The 23,179-nt window shown below is 38.7% G+C and overlaps 1 protein-coding gene across 1 annotated transcript; it reads left to right on the top strand.

Annotated features, from left to right (window-relative positions):
* The first annotated feature begins 292 nt into the window (after positions 1-292).
* LOC102717858 (exocyst complex component 5) lies at positions 293-9,891 on the top strand. The gene is made up of 24 exons (XM_040529744.1): positions 293-418; positions 496-693; positions 793-867; positions 2,450-2,551; positions 2,689-2,739; positions 2,826-2,931; positions 3,368-3,481; positions 3,551-3,642; positions 5,682-5,850; positions 5,939-6,015; positions 6,101-6,199; positions 6,300-6,390; positions 7,179-7,264; positions 7,350-7,526; positions 7,723-7,776; positions 7,864-7,992; positions 8,105-8,197; positions 8,277-8,423; positions 8,572-8,669; positions 8,740-8,824; positions 9,027-9,085; positions 9,162-9,260; positions 9,342-9,425; positions 9,513-9,891. Exons 1-24 carry the CDS (start codon positions 356-358, stop codon positions 9,583-9,585), a joined length of 2,421 nt encoding a protein of 806 aa, XP_040385678.1. The 5' UTR covers positions 293-355; the 3' UTR covers positions 9,586-9,891.
* The last annotated feature ends 13,288 nt before the right edge of the window (positions 9,892-23,179 follow it).

Raw genomic sequence — 23,179 nt, 5'->3', positions numbered from 1 at the left:
GGAAGTAGCTGGGTATGGGTATTGGGAATAATTTTCCTAGGTCCCACGTGTAAGTGGTTATTTTCTAACGTAACATGGACGACATGGCACGTAGGTAAATGAAAGTCTGTCTCGTAACATAGAGGTGTCTACAAAATCTTTTGTGGCGTACGGGTAAGTATCAACTTTTTTTAATGGCAGAGGGGTAAAAGACTCCGTGAGGCAACAGTAACACACACGACACGGTTGCTCCTTCCCCCTCCCCCAACGTTCAGATCCGCCATTTCCTTCCCCTTCTCTCTCTCTTGTTCCCTCCGCCTCCTCCAACCTCCCCCACCCAATTCGATCGCCCCAGATCTCCCCGCCCCGCCACGCCATGCCGCCGGCGGCCGACCCCCCCGCGGCGCTCCCGCTCACCCTCGACCTCGAGGACTTCAAGGTGGACGAGCCCCCCTCCCTCCCTCCTTCCTTCCCACGATTTGGTGCGGCTTCTGAGGTGTTTTTGTGTGCGCCCAGGGGGACTTCTCGTTCGACGCGCTGTTCGGGGGCCTGGTGGACGAGCTGCTGCCCGAGTTCCGCGGGGACGACGCGCCCGGGGCGCCGCCGCCGCCGCCTCCCGTGCTCGGGGCCGCGCCGCCCGTCTTCCCGGCCGTCGACGAGCTGCTCGGCCTCTTCAAGCACTCCTGCAAGGAGCTCGTCGACCTCCGCCGCCAGGTTGGTGATCCCTTCGCGGCCTGCGTCTGCGTGGCGGCGGTTAGTACCCCGGGGTTTGCTGCTGATGCGGATGATGTTTTTCATTTTTGGTCTTTGTAGATTGACAAAAGGCTCCAGAATCTCAAGAAGGAGGTGGCCACGCAGGACGCCAAGCATCGCAAGACGCTCGGGGAGGTTAGTTTGTACGATTGCACGTTTACTAGAAATTCGTTGCTATTGACATTGTTAGTAGGAAAGTGAAGGGTCATCGATTAATGAACAAGTGGAAACTAGAAAGATTGATACAGAACATATAATTAGTGATGTACTACCTGGCTGACCGATCCACAATATAAGAGCCCAGTGCTGTACTCTGTTTGCTCCATATGATCGTGACCACCGTGACATGGATGTGCCACTCTAGATTCAGAGACATATCATGGAGAATTAGAGATCAGATCATCAACGAACATATTATGTTACTTATAGGTTAGTTATTGTGCATCTTCTTTTGGGATCCATATCAATCTGTTGCGCTGTAAAGCACAGTTAAATCCAGTGTCAATCCATTGCAATTTAATTCTGTTATGGACATTGTATAGATGTAATTGCACACTAGTTAATACACGTTCTTTACAAGAAAATATCCTGTGGACAATTGTCGCTTCACATCTCTAGCTCGCTTGGCCTGTTAGGCCTGTTCATCTCCCCTATACAAACATTTGAACCATTCTCTTGGAAGAGTTTATTGCTAGTAAACTGGGAAGGTGGAATGCAGGATTAGAGAAGGTATGACACTCAATGCAGCAATAAATAAGTTCTAAATGCTGCTTGCTGATGAATGAGCTTCTGTTCTGGGTACTTGTGTCAGTTGAAACACATTCTTTCTAGGCATTTGATTATATGCATGTTGATTGTTTACCCCAATAGTTTGTTTCTATATTTTATCTTTTTGTAATTATAATAACATAATAGAACAGTATAGTTTTTCCAAAGGGATCCTGGAAAGGAATTAAGTTCGCACTTATGAATAGTTCGATGTGTAATACACCATTTGGCCCTTTCAGCACCTGCATAATGAAACCACATGAAGTGACCACAAAGAGACCAGATAACCTGTATATTAACTGTACCACAGTAGCTGCCCAATTCTCAGTTGGGCAGCAAGGGACCAAGGGTAATATAAGGATTTTTTTTTCTGGAAACCACTATTCATAAATTCAAGATAAACAAGTGAAATTGGAATTCCCACTCATGTAGCAGAATTTTCCCATAGGCACATGAATCCTAAGAGAATTGGGTTTCACATTTCGGTTGATCATGTTTTATTCTATAACTTTGAGAATAGTTGTTCTTTGAGGGGCATAATACAATGTTACAATTATTTTTTGAAGCTCCATTCTGGAGGTAAAGCCAGTTTATTAGTTGTAACTAGCTAAATACCCATGCTTTGATAAGGATAAAAATAAACTATACACATGCTAACATTGTTTGGAACAAGTTAATTGTGAGGTTTTTGAAACAATTTTATCCCTGTAGATGTCTTTGGATAATAGACTTGTATTCTAGTGATGGATTAAGATATTAACAATATGTAGAAGAACTATTTTGTAACATTAAAGGACATGGAGTAGTTGGTAAACAATAAACACAGCATTACATGGTGGGTAGCAGATTCACTGCCACCACCATTGCCTTTCTTTAAAGGAGCATCGATATTTGTTGAACTAGTAATTCTTGTTCATTTTATACTCATTTGTTTCTTTTCTTAATGCAGCTTGAGAAAGGTGTGGATGGTTTATTTGATAGCTTTGCTAGGTTAGATACCCGTATTTCTAGTGTTGGCCAAACAGCTGCAAAAATTGGTGACCATTTACAGGTATGTGCTCTTATGCAATATTTGTGCTTGTAACTGTTACAATATGCTCGCTGACTGTGACTATTATGCTTTGGTATGATTTATTATTGGAGGTTGCTGAGTTCTTATATTGAACAATTATTTCCATTGTCTTTCAGAGTGCAGAATCACAGAGAGAAACTGCTAGTCAGACAATAGATCTCATCAAGGTAACATAATTGCTTAGATTACTATTTTTGTTTTTATTTGTACTTATGCCTCATGTCCACATTTTAAACGAAATGTACTTTTGTAGTATTTGATGGAGTTCAACAGCACGCCAGGGGATCTCATGGAACTTTCTCCTTTATTTTCTGACGACAGTCGTGTCGCTGAGGCAGCTTCAATTGCACAGAAATTGCGTAAGATCATAACATTTGTCTATTGTGATCAATGGAGCATTTTTCTGTTTTCTATTGCACCTTAATTCTTTTCATTTCTTTGTTTATGGCCCGTGCACTTAATCCTGTTTTCTTTCACATATATTCTGATCTAAGTTGAGACATATTCCTTAGACCTTAGAAAACTACTACTGCTTGAAACAACAATGATTAATGACTTCAGCTGCCATGAAAATATTCTTCTCTTTCAGATAGGCATCACAGCTTATGAGTATGTGCAGAAAACATGGTTAACAGAGCTGCAAACATATATGCTAAATCTACAGGACATATTTTTGACATTTAGAAAATGAATAACACCTTTAAGCTTCGAATAGTTGATTTAGTATTTGTTTTATCTCATATCATGTTGTTCATTTATAACATTATGCTTAAAGGTTTGCATTATTATTAACAGGTTCATTTGCCGAGGAGGACGTAGGCAGACATGGTGTAACACCAGCTGTTGGTTCTGCTAATGCAAGCCGTGGTTTGGAGGTTGCTGTTGCAAATCTTCAAGAATATTGTAATGGTCAGTTTTCTCTCAGCCTCTTATTAGCTATTCTGTTGAATCTGGTTATGACTTTTCATCTTTATTCAGAATTGGAGAATAGATTGTTAGCTCGGTTTGATACTGCATCACAGAGGCGGGAGTTGTCTACAATGGCAGAATGTGCTAAAATTTTGTCACAGGTGTGTATTCTGTGCAGTGGACATGGTAGTATTTTTTTTTTCACTCAGATATCCTGCTTGAAGGGAAAAAATTATCCTTTTCATACCATTGCAATGGAGATCTACTAGCGCAGGACTATTAGATAGAGCATGGTTGACATAATGGTCATTGGTTTTGCAACTTTTTCTTTCAAGTGGAAAACAACAGCTTACAGTACGTAATTCACAAAAAGGGGGCAGAAAGTAGTCATGACCTGACACATGGTAGTTAGAAAACAGGGGCACTGCCTGTGCAGGAAAATCTGGGGAAGGATTGTTCGTTTATCTTACAAGCCAGCATAGTAGGCTCATGGGTTGCAAGTTATATGTTCAATTACTGATCAGATATCCCCTAAAACTGCCTAAAGCTGTTTGGAGAAGTCCTTTTTTTTTCTAGAAAACGCAAGAGGTATGCATTTTATTTCATTAAGGGGAAGGAGAAACAACACAATACAGAGAAGAAAGACCTGGAAGTCTCCCACCCAGAAACACACACACACACGACACACGCACAGGCCAGACCACCCAGCAGGCCTAGCTGAAAGGATTTATTTGCTCCCAAGGCAGTTTAAGAAGCGCAGAAGCGCTGGCTAAACCCCAAAGTCCCCGCTCCTGCTCGACTGTTTGCAGGACCACTGCAGTGTTAGGAGTGATGCCATTGAAGACACAATTGTTGCGATGCTTCCAAATTTCTCAAGCCACTAGAATTACCAAGGAAATAATTCCTTTTCAAATTTCCTTTGACCAGTCTTTAGTAGCCCGACTCCACCATCTAATAAAATGGTTTGAACAAGGCTGAGGCACCACAGTCCCAAGTTTGAGCTTCACAAATAGCGACACCCACACTTGGCGAGAGAAGACACATGAGATCAAGATATGTTGGATTGATTCATCACTCTGATCACACAGAGGGTAAGCCGCAGGGTGCTGCAAACCTCGCTTAGCAAGTCGATTGGCTGTCCAACACCTGTTGCTGACCGCCAACCAGATGAAAAATTTGCACCGTAAAGGAGGCCAACTTTTCCAAATACGCTTCCAAGGCGCAAAGATGATCGAGCCTAGAAAGTAAGCCTCATAGGCAGAGTTACAGAAATAGAGGCCATCTGTAGCGAAAGTCCAACTATGCTGATCCTGTATTCCTTGCTGTAGTACCACCTCTTGAATCAAGTCCCAAATAACCAAAAATTCACTAAGCACTTGAACAGAGAGCCCCCCTCCCTTATATCAGCCACCCACCTCCTGTTTACCAGCGCTTGGGCCACAGGCCCACAGTTCGCTGCCTTTTTGTCCTCTTAGAAACCAAAGCAAATAGGTTAGGGACCAAATAGCCTCAATCTGCTATCAGTCAATATCTAAGCTGGCCCAAGGTCTGGACACATCAATTTTTTGGATCCATAGAGATCTCATACGCAGGGCCCAACCCATTTTTTCCAGATTGAGAATACCAGGCCTCCAGATGCCAATGGCCTGCATACACGGTCCCAAGAGACTGGACAATTTCCCCCATTAGCATTTTCCTTGCCTTTCCACAGAAAACCTCTTCTCCTTTTATCAATTTCTTTAAGAACCCAGCCAGGAAGGTCCAAAGCCATAAGGCATAAATAGGAATGGCCGAAAGGACCACCCGCACTGTTGTAAGCCGACCAGCCTTGTTCGTCAAGGAAGCTTTCCAACCTGGTAAATTATCCGCTACCTTCTCTACTAGTGGCATCAACTCTGCTTTTGTTGGTTTACCAATTGTAAGGGGCAGTCCAAGGTAGGAACAGGGGAAATTCTTGACTTCGCAGGATAGTTCAGATGAGATTAGTTGCTTTGGAGAAGTCTTAACATATGAGGATGTACAAATTTATGATTGTCTTCCCATAATTAATCCTTCCACTCCTGTCCAAGTTGAAACTCTGTGAGTTCAACTTCAACCTGAGAATAGGCTCTGTTTTGCCCTGTTTATACCTTTTTCCTGATACTTTTACAAGTAGAGGTATGTAGTATATCTACATGTTTCAAGGATTCATTGATTGCAGTTCAATCGGGGTACCAGTGCAATGCAACATTACGTTACCACAAGGCCAATGTTTATTGACGTGGAAATTATGAACACCGATATTCAAGTTGTTCTTGGTGATGAGGGGCCACAAGCTGATTCCATTAGTATTGCAGAGGGTCTCTCTATATTGTACAAGGAAATTGCAGGTACTGCAAAGTTTGACATTATAGTTTGCAAGTTATTTTTTAAAAGATTTACGTTTATACTAATCTGACTATCATACTGCTGCTTCAGATACCGTGAGGAAAGAGGCAACTACAATAATGGCTGTATTTCCTTCTCCAAATGAGGTCATGTCAATTCTTGTGCAGGTATGTGTACTTAGGCCATGATTTCCAAGCGATGACCATGTTTTATCACATGCATAAAGTAAGACTATTGTACTTTGCTTTTCAGCGAGTGCTTGAACAAAGGGTAACAGCAATTCTTGATAGGCTTCTGATTAAGCCTTCTCTTGCTAGCTTGCCTCCTATAGAAGAGGGTGGTCTTCTGCAAGTAAGCTCTGTGTCCAATATAATACTTTCATATTGTTGTTCGTGTGCATATCCTTTATTGCAGCATGACAAATCTCATTTCTATCATATGGAAATGGCAGTACCTTAGAGTTCTGGCAGTAGCATATGACAAGACAAAAGAACTTGCTAAAGAGTTGCAATCTATTGGTTGTGGGGATTTGGACATCGAAGGTACTTTGTGTTGCATTATTTTTATTTTGTTCTTCTTCAACCTTTGTTTTGTACAAAAGTACTATGCATCTGTTCTTTTATTCTTGCTCTTTTGGATCATCTTCTATTTTGTGTGCTATTGTAAACAATCGATGATATACTAGGTACTACACATTTCTAGTTATTTGCAGATCAAGCTTAGTTTTACAAGGTGCAGTTAATAATTTCAGTGTTCACCTAGTCGGTGGTCAGCCGACTAGGCAATGATTAGACAGTGGTTCCAATATTACCAACAGTAAATTGTTCAAATAAGTAACTAGCTAATTTGACAGTCTCCATAGTATATTTTTAGGCTATTGAAAGAAAGGAAGTATGAAGCTGACACACAAAACGCACTGGCAGTGGAGCGCAGGGGGGTTGGTGCCGGGAAAACAACAAGGGCTTGCATGGGGATGGTGTGAGGGAAGAGGAATATGGGTGTGGGGAGGGATCAGCCCTCACCAAATTTTCTCACATAGTCAGGCCGTGTGATTGTCTAGTCACTGGCTAGAATTGGCTGACTAGGACTGACTAACCCACATGTTACCCTCCTGATCGGGACAGTTTAGCACTGACTATCAACTAGACAGTACTGAATAATTTATAGTAATTTTGAACTATTAGTCTTTTGGTGTGGTCCATTCAGATGTCCTTTAATCATATAAATTAAAGTAGTTCAATCCATTGTACAGAATACCGTACTTTTACATTTGGAATGCAGTTGCAGATCTGTTAATGACCATTGTGATTCTTATTTTGGTTTCTTGTAGGTCTCACTGAATCCATATATGTTTCACACAAAGATGAGTACACAGAATTTGAACAAGCATCACTCAGACAGCTATATCAATCAAAGGTCTTTTCTGCATTTATAGGATGTCAGAATTTCAAATGTAATAGTTTCAAGTGCCATAGTTTTCAAATTTGAAATTGCTCTGCAGATGGCTGAATTGAGAGCTGAAGCCAAGCAACAATCTGAGTCAACTGGCACGATTGGGCGTTCAAAAGGAGGATCTGCAACTACATTACCACAGCAGCAGATATCGGTTACTGTAGTGACTGAATTTGTTCGCTGGAATGAGGAAGCAATATCCAGATGCACGTTGTTGTTTTCTCAGGTTGAACTGTTTTTTCATCCCAGTTATCTCTTGGGTTTGGTATATAATTTCTTTATTTTCAATATGCTGTGCAAAAGTATGAACAGACATGCTATTTTGAAATCCAGAAGACCCTTCATTTTTATTGGCAAGGCTTTCTAAATCTGAAAACAGTTTGACTGTTATTAAAAGAATTAACTCCGATTATTGTTTGCAGCCTGCCACTGTTGCAGCTAATGTAAGATCCGTATTTGCGTGCTTGCTTGATCAAGTGAGTGAAGAACTACATGCTCCAATAACAATTGGCAATCTTAGAAATGTTTTGCACATCTGATTGAAGTGTTGTTTTGCTATACAGGTAAGCCAATATTTGACTGAAGGGCTTGACCGTGCCAGAGACAGTTTAAATGAAGCAGCCGCTCAACGGGACAGATACGTCATTGGGACAAGTGTTAGTAGAAGGGTGGCTGCTGCTGCTGCTACTGCAGTATGTCTGATTTCCTATTCTAATCAAATGTTCATTTTTGCAATCAAACCCATTTGTGTCCAGCTTTTATCATTGGATGAAAGATGCAGTTAGATTTGAAATATTTTTTCAGGCAGAGGTTGCAGCTGCTCAAGGCGAGAATAGCTTTAGATGCTTCATGATTGCCGTGCAGCGTTGTGCTAGCAGTGTGGCTATTCTTCAGCAGGTCATATGCACAGACATTGCTAAACTTGAAACTTAGTTTGCTAAAACAACCATGCTGATTTTCACCCCCTCCTCTGCAGTACTTCTCAAATACTATATCTCGGCTCCTGCTGCCTGTGGATGGTGCCCATCCCTCAGCTTGCGAAGACATGGGATCTGCAGTATCTGTTGTTGAGGCTGCTGCCCACAAAGGACTGCTACTGTGCATTGATACCGTCATGTCTGAGGTGTGCATCAGTCTCATTATAGGCACACTGTTATGTGTTTGTGTCTTGTTAGTGTAACTTTAATGATGAGCAAATAAGATGTGTTACTTTTGGTGTCTCTAGGCCCATCAACATTTGGTTAAGTTGGTGTTCTATTGTTGCTTGACAGGTTGAAAGACTGTTGTCTACAGAACAGAAGACTACAGATTATCGGACACCAGATGATGGAGCTGCACCAGATCATCGGCCAACCAATGCTTGCATAAGGTGTTCTTTTATATGATTGCCTAACATTGTCCAATACAAATAAGCCTGATTATATTATCGGTTATTTCAGAATTGTGGCCTATCTATCTCGTGTTCTCGAGGTTGCATTCAGTGCTCTAGAAGGTCTCAATAAACAGTCCTTTTTGACTGAGCTGGTATGTCAATCTTAATTTAAATTAATTGTATGTTTTTATGAACTACCTAGCATGTTACTGCTGCTTCCTGTCCTGTGCATTATCTAGCACAATGAGCAATGAGCTATACATGAGCAGTATGGTGCTATTTTTATGCTGTACATTTTGCACTCTTTTAGATGTTTTACTGACATGGAAAATATGCACCTGCGCTGTGCCTTAGGGAAATCGGTTGCATAAGGGACTACTCAATCATTGGCAGAAATTTACGTTTAGTCCCAGGTATCGTCCTATTATGTTGCATGATAGGAAGGGTTGTCTTGTCAGATGCTGATCAGTGTCGTATTCATTTTTGCAGTGGTGGGTTACGGTTGAAACGTGACATCACTGAATATGGGGAATTTGTTCGTAGCTTTAATGCCCCATCGATAGACGAAAAGTTTGAACTGCTTGGGATGTAAGTGTGCCTTGTATCTACTTATTTCCCTGATGATCCTCTAAATCTACCCCTAATATAATTTCTATTGTTTGTTTGCAGCATGGCCAATGTATTTATTGTTGCTCCAGAAAGTCTAGCTTCCTTGTTTGAAGGAACCCCCAGTATCCGAAAAGATGCCTTGCGGTACTGTATCTTGCATAGTATAACATGATAGTTTCCACTCGAGCACTTCTATCACCCCTGATGCTAACTCTGCGATCTGAATTGCAGATTCATTCAACTCAGGGACGACTACAAGACAGCGAAAATCGCTTCCATGCTAAACAATATCATGGCTGAATAGTGCCACTTCAAGAAGCATTTTTCAGGGGAGCAGCAGTTACACTTTCTGCTCCATATCGAGCGGCAAAGGCTATTAAATGATTCAGGGTCCTCCCAACATGATTTTGACTTGACCAGTGATGTCGCCTGTATAGCACAGATTCATGATTATTTTAATTCTTTGGGTTCTCTTTGTTCTTTTTTTTTTTTTTCTTTATCTATCCTCTTGGGCTTGCGTTGTACATGTGGTATTTAGTCTCTCAACATGAGGACCTTTGTAGTACTACTATGGCCACGTTCGGCAAGGCTATAAGTTAACTTATCTCTATCGTTTTTCGCATACATGTTTTCTAAACTGCTAAACGGTGTATTTTTTTTAAAAAAATTCTATAGGAAAGTTGTTTTAAAAAATTATATTAATATATTTTATATTTTTTAATAATTAATTAATCATATACTAATCTATTACAATTTTTTTCGCCGGTAAGTTAATTTATTCTCACCTGGAGCGAACGTAGCCTATGTATCAAATATGTAGCGAAGGTTATCGGGTCATGGGGTGGCAAATGTCCAATCTAGACATACAGTTGGTCATGATTGATGGCTATCATGGTGACACGGTTGGTAAGGTTGGTCAAGCTCTGTGCCGATGCATTTTAGCTCACTGACAGCGTAGTTATATTCGTTAGCACATAAGTACATTTGTAGTGCGACAGCAGTTGATGCGATTCTTATCGCTGACGGTGGAGATGCAAAACGACGGCACAAGCAACCACCGCGTACCAAAACTTCGTTCATCTTTGGGTAGTAGTCCTGCTCGGCTAAGACCTTGTTTTTACTTAGGATTATTTAGCTCGGGTAAGACTTTGTTTCCACTTAAGATTATTGTAATCTAGATAATTAAACTATATTAATATAAGTGGAATAGTTTAAGCTAAAGTAGATTATGGATAGCAAATTAGGTAACTACCTAAGGGTAGTTGGTTTTTGGTCTCAATAATATGTAAAAAGCATCCTTAGAGGAGTTTATTAGATCATAATAATATGGACTCTAATTATAATAAGTTGTTACAACGATTTAATTGTTTGTTTCTGATTATTTCTATAATCTAGATTACAATAATCCTAAGCTGAATCAAACAGAGGCTATAATCTTTGAAGGACACAAGCATATCAAAGATCTCTCATATGATCCTAAGTTGATTGAGTGAAACATGTTGCATCACACTTGCTTGGGTTTTATTTTGGGCTCTAGAAGATCTCTGAATCTCTCATGACGGTTATCGAAAACCTTGGTGCATTCCCTATGCATGACAAAGAAGTCACACCGAAGTGTCCAGTGATGTTGGTCAAAAGCTTCAACGAGAATTTTCTATCTTGTAGAGCAAGTGCACTAGTCTTCGGTAGTTGTCACCAGAGTCTCTAGTGACATTTGTAGCTATGAGAATCTAGGGCTTTCAGAGTAGGCATGTTCAAAATACAGGTCAGGTCGTGATTTGGGCCTAGGCCTAGAAAAAGCCCGTCCAAAAACCTTAGGCCCACGCCCATCTTGAGCCCAACATTTCTAGCAAAAACAGAGCCTGGGCCTGGTGTGACTCCCAAGCTTTCTCGGGCCAAGTCGAGCTTTTCTAGGGGTTTTCAGGCTTTTTGGGGTTTTGGGCTTCAATATACAGACCTAGATCCAGCCTGATGCATGGTCCAACCGGGTTGTGCTTGGGCTTTTTCGGGCCAGGTTAGGCTGAAGTTGAATAGGCCTATTCCAGAGTCTCCGAAAACTAAATATATGCCTAATAGCTAGTAGCGATTAGTTGGCTTAAGCCACCACTTTTCTTTTTGCGAGGTCTATAGACATTCCATCCATCTTCCCATATGGATCTCCACCAATCATTTCCCTTATCCCCTAGGATTCTTCCTCCTCTAGACAAAAAGTGTTCCAGAGGGAGAAATCTAGGGTTTACGATGAAGGCACCTAAGATATTGAGAAGAGCACCTCGGAATCGTCGCTAACCTACACCCAAGCTTGTTAGTCTTTGAGGCTTTATTCCTAGCCGGCTAGGCATCTCCTGCGAGCATTTCAAGGTTGTGATTTGCTCATAAAGTTTGTACAAGGTTCTCCTTGCCTCCGATAGGAAACAAGGTAAGCTAGTGGATACCAGGCTTACTCCTAGGAATTTGATTGATAGAGTAAGCATCACCAGTGAATAGACGTATGTTGCTAGGGTTAGATCTCCAGTGGACACCCAAGAACAGCTCCCCTAGGTGGTGGCTTGAGAAACCAAGGCCTACTCGTGGTTGTGAGCTTGGTAAGGCAAGGGATCGAGAGATATCTAGCCTGGCTGAGTCCCTTAACAGATAGTAAGATTGCAAAATCTGAGCTCCAGTAAAAACTATCGTGTTATGTGTGTTCTTCGTTTTTGTGCTTGATTTTTACCCCTATGCCTCTCTAGAATCTCCTCAAAAGGAGAGTCTCAAGTTGCACCGAAGCATCCAATACTTTCATCCGGAGTGGTCATTGTAAACTCTCTGTCTAGGCTAAGAAACCACACCAGAGAATTCGGTGTTTGGGACTAGAGACTTCGGTGAATGTTTTACTTCTGCTGCTAACTTTTTTTGCTAGGCACATTCACCCCTCTTTGTGCATTATCTTGGTCTTTCACCTTGCACACACTTTTTTTTTGTCACTTCCTACTTATGTAGGAGTCCTCAACCTCTAAGAGTAACAAATGCCACCCAACACTTGGAGTCAACTATAGAGCTCAAGATATGGGAGAAAACAAATGTTCTAGAGTCCAAATTTCCAAATCAAAATAAAAAGAGACGAAGCATGAAAACCAATGAATATTTTAGAGAAAAGAGAGAGAATGCTCTTAAAGATTAAAAAACACAAAGCACAAAGCTCTAGCCAAAAGCTCGTTTGAGTGAAAGTGGATGGCTAATGTTGAAAAAAGGGTTGAATGGGGACTTAAATAGGAACCCCAAAATCTCCCCACATGTGGAAGAGGGGATTTCCTCCCACCCCAGAAATTTTGACTTCAAGGCTGGATATTCAGTCCATTTATTAGCATTTCCAACATTCAATTTAAATCCTAGGTCTAAAAATACATGGTGTGGATACATGTACTAGGGATATCCCTAAACTATACATGTATGTATAATACATGGTACCGGATAGGAAGACAATCATATATGTACTGGATCGGTTAGGGGTTTGGTATTATCCGGATTACATGACATAGACACCGGACATGGCCTTATCTATAGTATAGATCTTAGTCTTGTTAGATTATGACTCTCCCATATTTGCAAGCTCTATCCCCCACTATATAAGGAGGTATGAGGCACCCCCTAGGGGACACACAATCATACATCATCAAATACAATTTCAGCATGACTAGGGTATTATCTCACCAGCCAAGAGCCTAAACCTAGGTAAACCTTCAACTTCATCCTAACCATCGACTTCCACGCCTTTTAGCCACCCTATAGTATTATTGCCGACCTAGATCGTCGACACATGGGTTTGGATTTTCAAATGTCACCATCAGAACTTCTAATCTAAGAATTAAATCTAGACAAAGACTTGAGTTACACAACATGGAGTACTTTGATTACTAGGTTCACATTACGATTGATAATGTTTGCCTCAACTAGCTAGAGAGTCTAGTTGCATAGGTTTTCAAACTTTCTAGGTTGTTGGATATTTTGGTATCCATGTCAAAAATTCTTATCAAAGAAACAATATAAAACAAAGAGTCAAGTTACAATATGATGTGAGATTAGGTGCTTGATCTTCCGATAGGTTTGATTTGATGATATGAAGACATTCGTGTTTTGAGGCTTCTGTTTAGCAATCATTACCTCACAACCACTACACTCGCACGTCTAGTCATTATCAAGCACACTCTCACGCAGTCGACCTCACCATAAAGGTTTTGGTCCTAAAAGCTGAAGAAATTCACAAAAACAAGGAAAACACAAACTGAATTGCAGATGAAAGATTTATCCCACGAATTTGGGGTTCCACAAACAGATCTAGCGGTGAATGTATGACATCTAAATAATCTAAGCAAAACCCAGCTAATACATTAACGTCCACTGAATATATATTAGTAGGGACGTCCTAGGGTTAGCCCTAAGGGCATACACCACCTAGTCCTAGCCCATGACACAGTTACAAGGCCCACGGTCAAAAATATATTACTAGATTAGGTAAGTGACATTTTTTATGGTTTTTGTCAGTTAAGGAGGAATTTTGATGTAGTCATAAGCTTTCCAAAAATTAATTATGGTTCCCAAGAAGCTTCTAAATCAACGGTAAAGTCCATTTGAAGTTGATGCTCTCAAGAGGACCAAGTCCAAACACGTGGGGCTTCTTCTCATGTCCTTTGTGGCCCAAATGTGGCTTGGTAGCTTGAGAAAACACTTGAAAAAGGTCATGGGTTGGTCCCCAATCAATTCCACTGATCAACCACCCACTACATACCCTCGCTCTCGTTCGTTTCACCCAAGCTAGTAATTTTGCAAACGATAGTATACACAATGCATGTTGCAACATCTTTTGTTCAAATATATAAAATATAAGTATAATGTAGAAAGCATGCACCTTTGGTTCATCATTGTGTAACATTGATCATCATATTATCTAAGTCGATCATGTCCTCTTCAGATTAGATCTTGGACATTCCGTGGGATTGGATATTCTAATTGCTTATAACTTAGCCCAAATAAAAACTTGACTTTAGAAGAATTTTGGAGATTTAGATGTGTCATCTATTATGATCAAGAATATATTAGAACACTTCAAGAGAATTGATCAATCAACACTAGTGTCTAATCCAATTATATGTGTGTGTTGTCCCTCTTAGCCCTCTTAGCAGTACAATATTCTAACCCAACAAAAACAAGATGTACACATTTATACCATTGAGTTTTGATGACCTTTTTGTTTCAAAAAAACCATGTGATTTCTTTTGACATATATTGGACCAATTAATACTAAAAAACACTTGAGATCATATTAGTCAATTCTAGTTTTACTGTCATTAATCACTAAAATTAAATTTGAAGAGGCACTTTCAATTGAGACATGACAACCACCAAGCCTCCTTCCATCCACATTCCTTCCTTTGCATGATCGCTTGATTTGTTGGTTCCCCTACACATGTTTGTGTCTCTCTATTCCAAGCTTCCATATATGTAAATCCTATATAATTGTCACCAAAAGCTTAGCATGGATTGAAGCACCTCATCTAGAATAACTAGTATTACTGAATTTAGTACTGTAAATAAGATATTCTAAGCTCCTTTAAATCAATCGTATAAACCAAACATTTGAAGTTTTATATCTATCCTGTATTTGCTAATTTTATTAATGTCATCATACAAATGACTTTGTCTAATAAATCTTATCACTGTTAGATTTCTGTCAGCAACCATTTGTTAAGTGTTATAAGATGAACAATGTATTTGATGGCGTGAGATGGACGAAACTCTAACGCCGATGGTATTTTTTAGACAAAATCATTTGTACGATGGCATTACGTAGAACTCACACTTGTCAATGTCATTTTTGACAATTATGTGCTTGTCAATGGCTTTTTTTAGATAAACAAAATAGCAGCAGCCAATAGTTAATAGTAACTATTGTAGCTTTGCATAATTAAGTACAGGCTAGAACAAATTGCAAGTGCAAGTTTTCAAGTTTAGACGGTAATTTCAGAACTTGCAAGGCCAAGTTTATACATTAATTTTAAAGACATTGCAACAACAAAGTGCATGCACTAATCACTACAAGGTCAAGTTCACACATTGCAAGGATAATTTTAATTAAATAATTTATTTACATTATATAATATTAGCACAAAAATTTAACTTTTTAAAGCTAAATTTAATGAAATCTACTTGCATCCCATACGACTTTCTGTTTTCTTATATTAAATGAAAATTTGTTGACATTTATATATATCAAATGAGCAGAACAATTGTCTAACTCACAAAAGACATAGAATTCAAAGTACAATTTTTTATGAGTTTTAAAAAAATATCATTATGTCTACTAATATTACATATGTCAAGACACACACATATTCAATCCAATACAATCACCAAGTAGGAGTAGGGTGTTATCTCATATATCGAGAGCCTGAACCTGGGTAACTCCGTGTCTTCATCTAACCATCGTTCTCCGCGCCTCGTTAGCCACCCCATATATTATTGTCTACCCAGATCGTCAACACAACATATATTCATGCATATATCCCATAGCAAAGCGCATGCATCATCTAGTTCTAACTGATTCTCCATTCCTAGTCCTCCCACTTTAACACTTTAATTCCTTTAAGAATGCTCCTCCATGAATAAGACATGCCCTCATTTGTGTAGTCTCCAATACTGAGCTATTAGGAAAATACTTGACCTTGAGAGCTTGAGCACATAGTGAATTTGGTTGTTGTAGTAGCCTCCGACCCGGTCTTGCAAGCATGCTAAGGTTGAAATCATACAAATCCCTAAAACCAAGACCTCCCCATTTCTCTAGATTTGTCATTTTGCCATGCACCACCCAATGCAGTTGTTCTCTTTATCCATCTAGCTCCACCAATATTTCCCAATCATTGTATTAATTTCTTCACACAACCCTTTTGTTAAACCAAAGCACTACATTGCATACATTAAGATTGTTTTTGCTACATCATTAATCATGATCTCCTTCCCACCTTCCACATCATCTTCTCCTTCAACTCTTTACCCTTTGCCAAATTATATCTTTGGTATCGGCAAGGGTTCATGTTTTTGATGGCTCAATATATAGTTCTTGCTGTAAATGAGTTGCATTCGCTTCATTCCCTTCAACAAAATAAGTGAGTCATCAGCAAATAATAAAGGTGCAGTATTCGGGGCTGCAATACATGTGGGAACACATTGTCTTGTACTGTGCTCTCCCTTCAGCTATGTTTAGCAAGATGACAAACCTTCTAAATATATCAAGAATAGGTATGGAAGAAAGGATCGCCTTGCCCTAAACCTCAAGAAGGGATCACATGCCACTAGTACAGAACTTTCCATCCGGGACGGCCTCTAACATGCCTGGAATTAGTGGGCCATCACGGATGAGTCATCTGTGACGAGCCAAAAAATTGTCCAATTGAGATATAGTCGCATAAACATGTTAGATAGGCATAAAACTCAGGCCCATCATGGATGACATCTATCAGTTATGGGCCATTGTTTAGGCCCGATTGAGATAACATTATATATCTCAATCAGGCACCAAGTTAACGCCCATCACGGATGACTCTTATCTCTGACGGGCCTAGATTATAGCTCGTCACGGATGGCTTTTTTAAATATGACAACTTCAAACAATATTTTTAAATACTAAATGATTTCAAATGGAAAAATTATCAACAAAAAAATTGTATAACTTACGAAGATTTATAACTTTTATTTTGGTCATTTTCTATATAACATTTTTTTGAACAATTTGAATTTGAATTTGAAAATATGGCAACTTCAAAACAACATTTTCAAATAATAAATGATTTCAACTGAAAAAGTCATCAACAACAAAGTTTTGTAACTCATCAAGATCTATAACTTTTATTTTGGTCATTTTTTATACAACTTTTTTAAACAGTTTGAATTTGAATTTAAAAATATGACAACTTCAAATAACATTTTCAAATACTAAATGATTTCAACTAAAAAAGTCATCAACAACAAAGTTCTATAACTCATCATGATCTGTAACTTTTATGTTTATCATTTTTTCATCCGACAAAGTGTTAGTAACACTGCTCATAAAATTTACATATTTCTGTTATAGTTTATAAAACCAGATGAGAGATATGTGAATTTTATGAATAATGTTACTATCAATTTGTCGGATGAAGAAATGACCAAAATAAAAGTTATAGATCTTGATGAGTTATACATCTTTGTTGTTGATGACTTTTCAGTTGAAATCATTTAGTATTTCAAAATATTGTTTGAAGTTGTCATATTTTCAAATTCAAATTCAATTTGTTCAAAAAAATATTGTATAGATAAATGAACAAAATAAAAGTTATAGATATTGATGAGTTATACAACTTTGTTGTTGATGACTTTTCAGTTGAAATCATTTATTATTTGAAAAATATTGCATGAAGTTGTCATATTTTTAAATTCAAATTCAAATTATTCAAAAAATATTATATAGCAAAAAGACCAAAGTAAAATTTATAGATCTTGATGAGTTATACAACTTTGTTGTTGACAATTTTTCCATTTGAAACCATTTACTACCTGAAATCATTTACACCCTAGTCCACGGGTTAATAGGATTACTAGAATACTTATATCAACAAACTACAATTTCTTTTTGTTATAAAAAAACTACAATTTCTTTTTCGGAAGCCAATCTCCAAAGAACTATGAGGTTAAGCGTTCTAGTGCAATTTTGGGATGGGTGACCTGCTGGGAAGGCACACCGTACACGAGTGTTGGCAAAGGCCTGAGGCTAACCAAAAACAAAATTAATTTTTTCTGTATTATACTCATCTGTGAAGGGTTGTAATCTAGGCCCGTCAAAGATGAGAGTCATCCGTGATGAGCTATAGTTTAGGCCCATCAGATATGAGAGTCATCCGTGATGGGCAGATGCCCGATTGAGATATTTTCTCACATCATTGACCTTTGCTCAGTGATGGGGGCCTTGCCTGATAGAGATGATGCTTTAAATCCGTTAGAGATAACCAATCACGTTCTTGTATGCTCCATTAGTTCTCCATTAACCTTTATTCTATGTTTGACTATAATGACACATTTTGTGATGAGATTAACCCAACCTAGACAGAGGCCTAGCCTGAATAACATTGTTCCCCAAAAAAATCTCGCTCCACCTATCATAAGTCTTGCTCATGTATAGCTTTCATTGCTGCAAAATCCGTCCCTTCTGATCCTCTTGTTTTATAAATAATGTGTCATCTACTACATCATGTGTTATTTTTAACACAAAAATTTGGTAAAATTCATTATTGGATTCGGATAAGGAAATGTGCAATCATCGATGGAAATTTTAGCCGGAAGAGTTCGAATTCAATAGGGAATCATGAAGACCAAGGCATGACGGCATAATTTTATCTATTATTTAGAGTTAGTTTAGGATTTTTCCTTTATCTCTAAGAGAGTTAGAGTCTGATCCAGACTTATTATTTCTTTTTATCTATTAGGAAACAATATCATATTCAATAAGAATTAGAGATAGAGTCCACATAGGATTTATGTTATTTCCTTTTATGCATTAGGAAATGTGTACTGTGTTCGACATGAACTCGTATTCACCCATGGGTATAAATATGTACACCTGGGGTCATTGTAAATCATTTTCATCTACATCTCAATACATAGATCAATTATTCTCGGTGCATTGCCACCCTCTTCACCAAGGTTTCATCACCGGCGGAACTTGGCACCTGACGCGGGGCTGCATCGTCTTGATCTCTAGTGGAGGGGTAAGTCCTACGTTCTGCCGGCCACGCTAATCGTATCGGCTAGATTAAAACTGTCTCGGTTTGGTCCGATCTTTTGACTTGGTTGTACGGTTGCTAGTTATCGTATCAGTTTCAGCTTATGTTACTTTCGTATCTTTAGTTGATCTGGTTGACCACTTTGAGTAACTTACGTTGATATGATATTTTCCATTTGACATATTCAATCTCGTACTGTCTCGGTTCAGTCCAATAGATTAGATTGCATTTATCAAATAGTTTATATTAGATTGATGTATCTTGTTCATTGTTTTATCAGAGTACCAGCCGATAAGTTATCAGTCATCGACTCATCGGCTTGGTAGCGATCTAGATTTGTTTAGTATCAAGCCCGACATTGCTAGACGTAGTCTTGAACTGTCTCGGTTTGGGCCAATTTTTTAGAATTATTTCTAGTAAGCTAGGCTAGATATTTTATAGATCTTGATTGATTGTCCGTCGTTTATAGCCGATGATCCTCGCCAATCTACATCTTCATTGTATTTATGTTAATAGAGTAGCCGATTGCATTACCACATTACTTTTTTACATCAATCGACTTTGTTTATTTAGATCGGTATTTATTTATGTTGTATCGGCTTATGAGGATTATATGCAAGTTGGTTTAACCTATCGTAGCAAAGTATTCACTGTTTATTTAATTATTTGAGTTTATCTCTATTAGATTTCTAGTCGATCCAAGCTTTCAACAGTTGATCATTCAACCTATCGGCTAAACGCCACTGCACTAGTTTTCAATCGGCTGGATTCTGAGTTATCTATCGGCTCGATAATCGATCGACTTATTTTATTATTTATCTTGTTAGTTGTAGGATCAAACTGACTCGCCCACGCATTCTAAGAAGTTTGGTCCTACACTGGAGCGTTCTCAGAAAAGACTCCTAGGCCTTTGTGTGTGACACGTCATCGGGTCAACTTTTGACGTCAGTAGTTATAAAATGGATTCGAGAAAATCTCTTTAGTTAGCAGAAGATTTCTGATAGAATGTCTTGCCCTTGCACTTTCTTTGCTAGAACCTCTGGAATTAGTTTGTATACCATATTGCATAAGTTAATTGGTCTAAGATCTTTTACTATGGGAACAGTTTTAGCTTTATTCAAGCTTGGTGTCATCTTAGCTCTATTAATAACTCACATTATTTCAAGGGTTTGTGTAGAGGTTGCCTGATGTGGTATGGTGTCCCGATCTTCATGTCGTAGGATCTTGATCTCGGTAACTAGCTGTAGAACAGTCGGATAACTTGCTGCAAGCAGCGATAACTAGTGTAACCTAGCAAATAAAACTCGAAGCCAACCACCGTCTTTAACCGGCAACCTGAATCGAGGATTCGCCCAACCACACTCTCAAGGAACCAACCAACACAACCTACAATCAATCGAGGAAAACCTCAAAGGGAGTAGGAGCACCAATTGGGAGTGGATGAAGCCGCCCTTCTATAATCCATGAAGGAAATCACAAGAGCAAAGGGGTAGAGATCACTCTCAAGATTTGTTAGCACTCAACTGAACAAAGGTTTTTGTATTCTCGATGTCAAAAGTCCCCTTAAGGTATGAAGCAATGGAGTCTTTATACTAGAAACAACCCTCCTAGATAGCTAGAGACACCAAATAGAAATGAAAAGACATAATAGGTGAAAGGTCTTCTCGAAATGCCTTCCTAAGTGTTCTCTGCGTGGCTGTTGGCCTTCTGTGCAGTCTTGATTGCTTTGGTCATAAGTCTTTCATGGAAAGTCCAAAAGGCATGTCGTTTGTTGCGTTGGAAAGCTAACTTGATAGGCTTTCAGACCATGTGCATCATGTACCATGAAAAATTGTAGAATGGTACAGTTCTAGATGAGAATTTGAACATCATGCAAAATGCTGACTTATTGACCAGTCTATACTAAACTAGTCAGATCTCATAAATTGCGAATGCAAACCACTCGGCACTGGTGACATTGGACACTAGACTTCACAATCTTTCCAAAATGTCCTCACGGAGCTTCATAGCTTTTGGAAATCAAAAGTTATGATTGTTTCTTTCAATCGGTTCAAATAGACTGAAAATGATCGAGTGCAGCTCTTCTTTGTAGTCATCTCTTTCTGTGTGCTTGTCATCCTCCTTAGTGAACCTGAGCATTAACAATATGCACGACTTAGGTAGTGTATAATTCTCATTAATATTAAAATGAACTTCACAAAGTAGCGTGTTCACCTCTTGTTGTAGTTTCTTTGCTAGACTGTGTGTAACTGGACCACCAAAGTCTTGAGCTGGTGTCGATGTAGGTGGAACTTGTCTTGGCATAGCTTGAATTAAAGGTTGTAACATGTTGTTTGTTGGCATGGTCATATTATTGCCCCTTGCATGAGAGGCTCCACCTCTATGTCCTTCACCTCACCATCTAATATCACATGACATCTTAGAGCTTGTGTCAAAGGATATATATAATTGCTCTAATAGTAGTGTCAACTATTAGCTACAAACTCATATTAGGGCTAAGATATATAATAGTTTAAGAGAAAATCTAACAAATGCCATTGACAAACGTCTAAGTCTAAGAAATGCCATTGACGAATGCGAGTTCTAAGAAATACCATCGTACAAACGAATTTGTCTGAGAAATTCTATTACTGTTAGGTTTCCATCCATTTTTTGCCGTTAAATACACTGTTCATACTATAACACTTAACTGAAAAAATAGACAGAACCCTAACAGTGATGACATTTCTTAGACAAATTTATTTGTATTATGGTATTTTGTAGAACTTACACTCGTCGATGTCATTTCTTAGAATTAAGTATTTGTTAATGACATTTGTTAGATTTTCTCTTTATCTATAATGTTAACTTCAATATTTTTCTCCTATCTCTTTCTCACTTATGTATTTAACGCATATATCTTGGATCATGTGTAGAACTAGCTCTTGAACGAGAGGCAATACTCTCATTTGTATTTTCTCTCTCCTCCACAGGCTTTTAATCAGCTTACCATCTATTATTTTACTTGCTCTTAGGTCACATATGTTGTGCAAAGCTTTCTTGATTTTCTCTTCAATGAAAGGTCTAGCAATCTCTGTATTTTTTATACTCCATCCACTTTGTAATGTATGCCTTGTTAACTTCGAAACATAATGTTTGACAACTCATTGTATTAAAAAATCCTATATAAAAATACAAAAATATACAATAGATCATACTTAAAATACCTCTAATGATAAAATAGGTCTTAAAATACCTCTAATGATAAAATAGGTCTTAACAAAATAAATCATAGTTACTCCCTTGTCATAAAAAGAATCAACTTCTGGTTATGAATTCATGACACCAATTGTCCAAATTCATCCATATAACTTGGTTTAGTGTATATGAATTAGACAAACTGTCAAACACAACATCCAAAAGTCAACGGAATTTATATTTATAAAATTTTGAAACAAGAGATAATAAGGGTGTACCCATTTCAGGCCCCAATTTAGTTCCTAAAAATTTTTGGGAGATGTGTCATATCGGACGTTTGATTGGATGTTGGAAGAAATTTTCGGACACGAATGAAAAAATGAATTTCACAGCTTGGCTGGAAACCGTGAGATGAAACTTTTGAGCCTAATTAAGTCATCATTAGCACATGTTGGTTATTGTCGCATTTATGACTAATCATGGACTAATTAGGCTTAAAATATTCGTCTTAAGATTTCTCTTATAACCATGCAATTAGTTATTTTATTTTATTTATATTTAATGTTTAATTTAAATATCTAAAAGTTTGATACTATGTTTTTAGGAAAACAAGACATGAGACCTGAGTGGGTTGTGGTACTATTTTGCTTGTGGATGTTGTGTTCTGTGTGAGCAAATCTCCATCGTCGATGGCGCTGGTAGGTATTTCCTCGGATACCCCACCCCGCTTCGTCAGTTTTTGAATGTCAACGGCTGGAATCCCCGGGAGAAGCGGGCCAAGTTAGCCCACGCGGAATGGACGACCCAGATCCGTCCAACCCATCGGCCATCGCCCCCCCACCGTCCATTTCGCACCCGAATTCCTCTCCGCGCTCTCGCTTCCTCCTCCCCCTTTCAAAAAAAAAAAAAAACACACACACACACACACACACA

Source organism: Oryza brachyantha, chromosome 12, assembly GCF_000231095.2.
Source record: "Oryza brachyantha chromosome 12, ObraRS2, whole genome shotgun sequence".
Lineage (NCBI taxonomy): Eukaryota > Viridiplantae > Streptophyta > Magnoliopsida > Poales > Poaceae > Oryza > Oryza brachyantha.
This window is presented reverse-complemented; position numbering and strand designations above follow the sequence as displayed.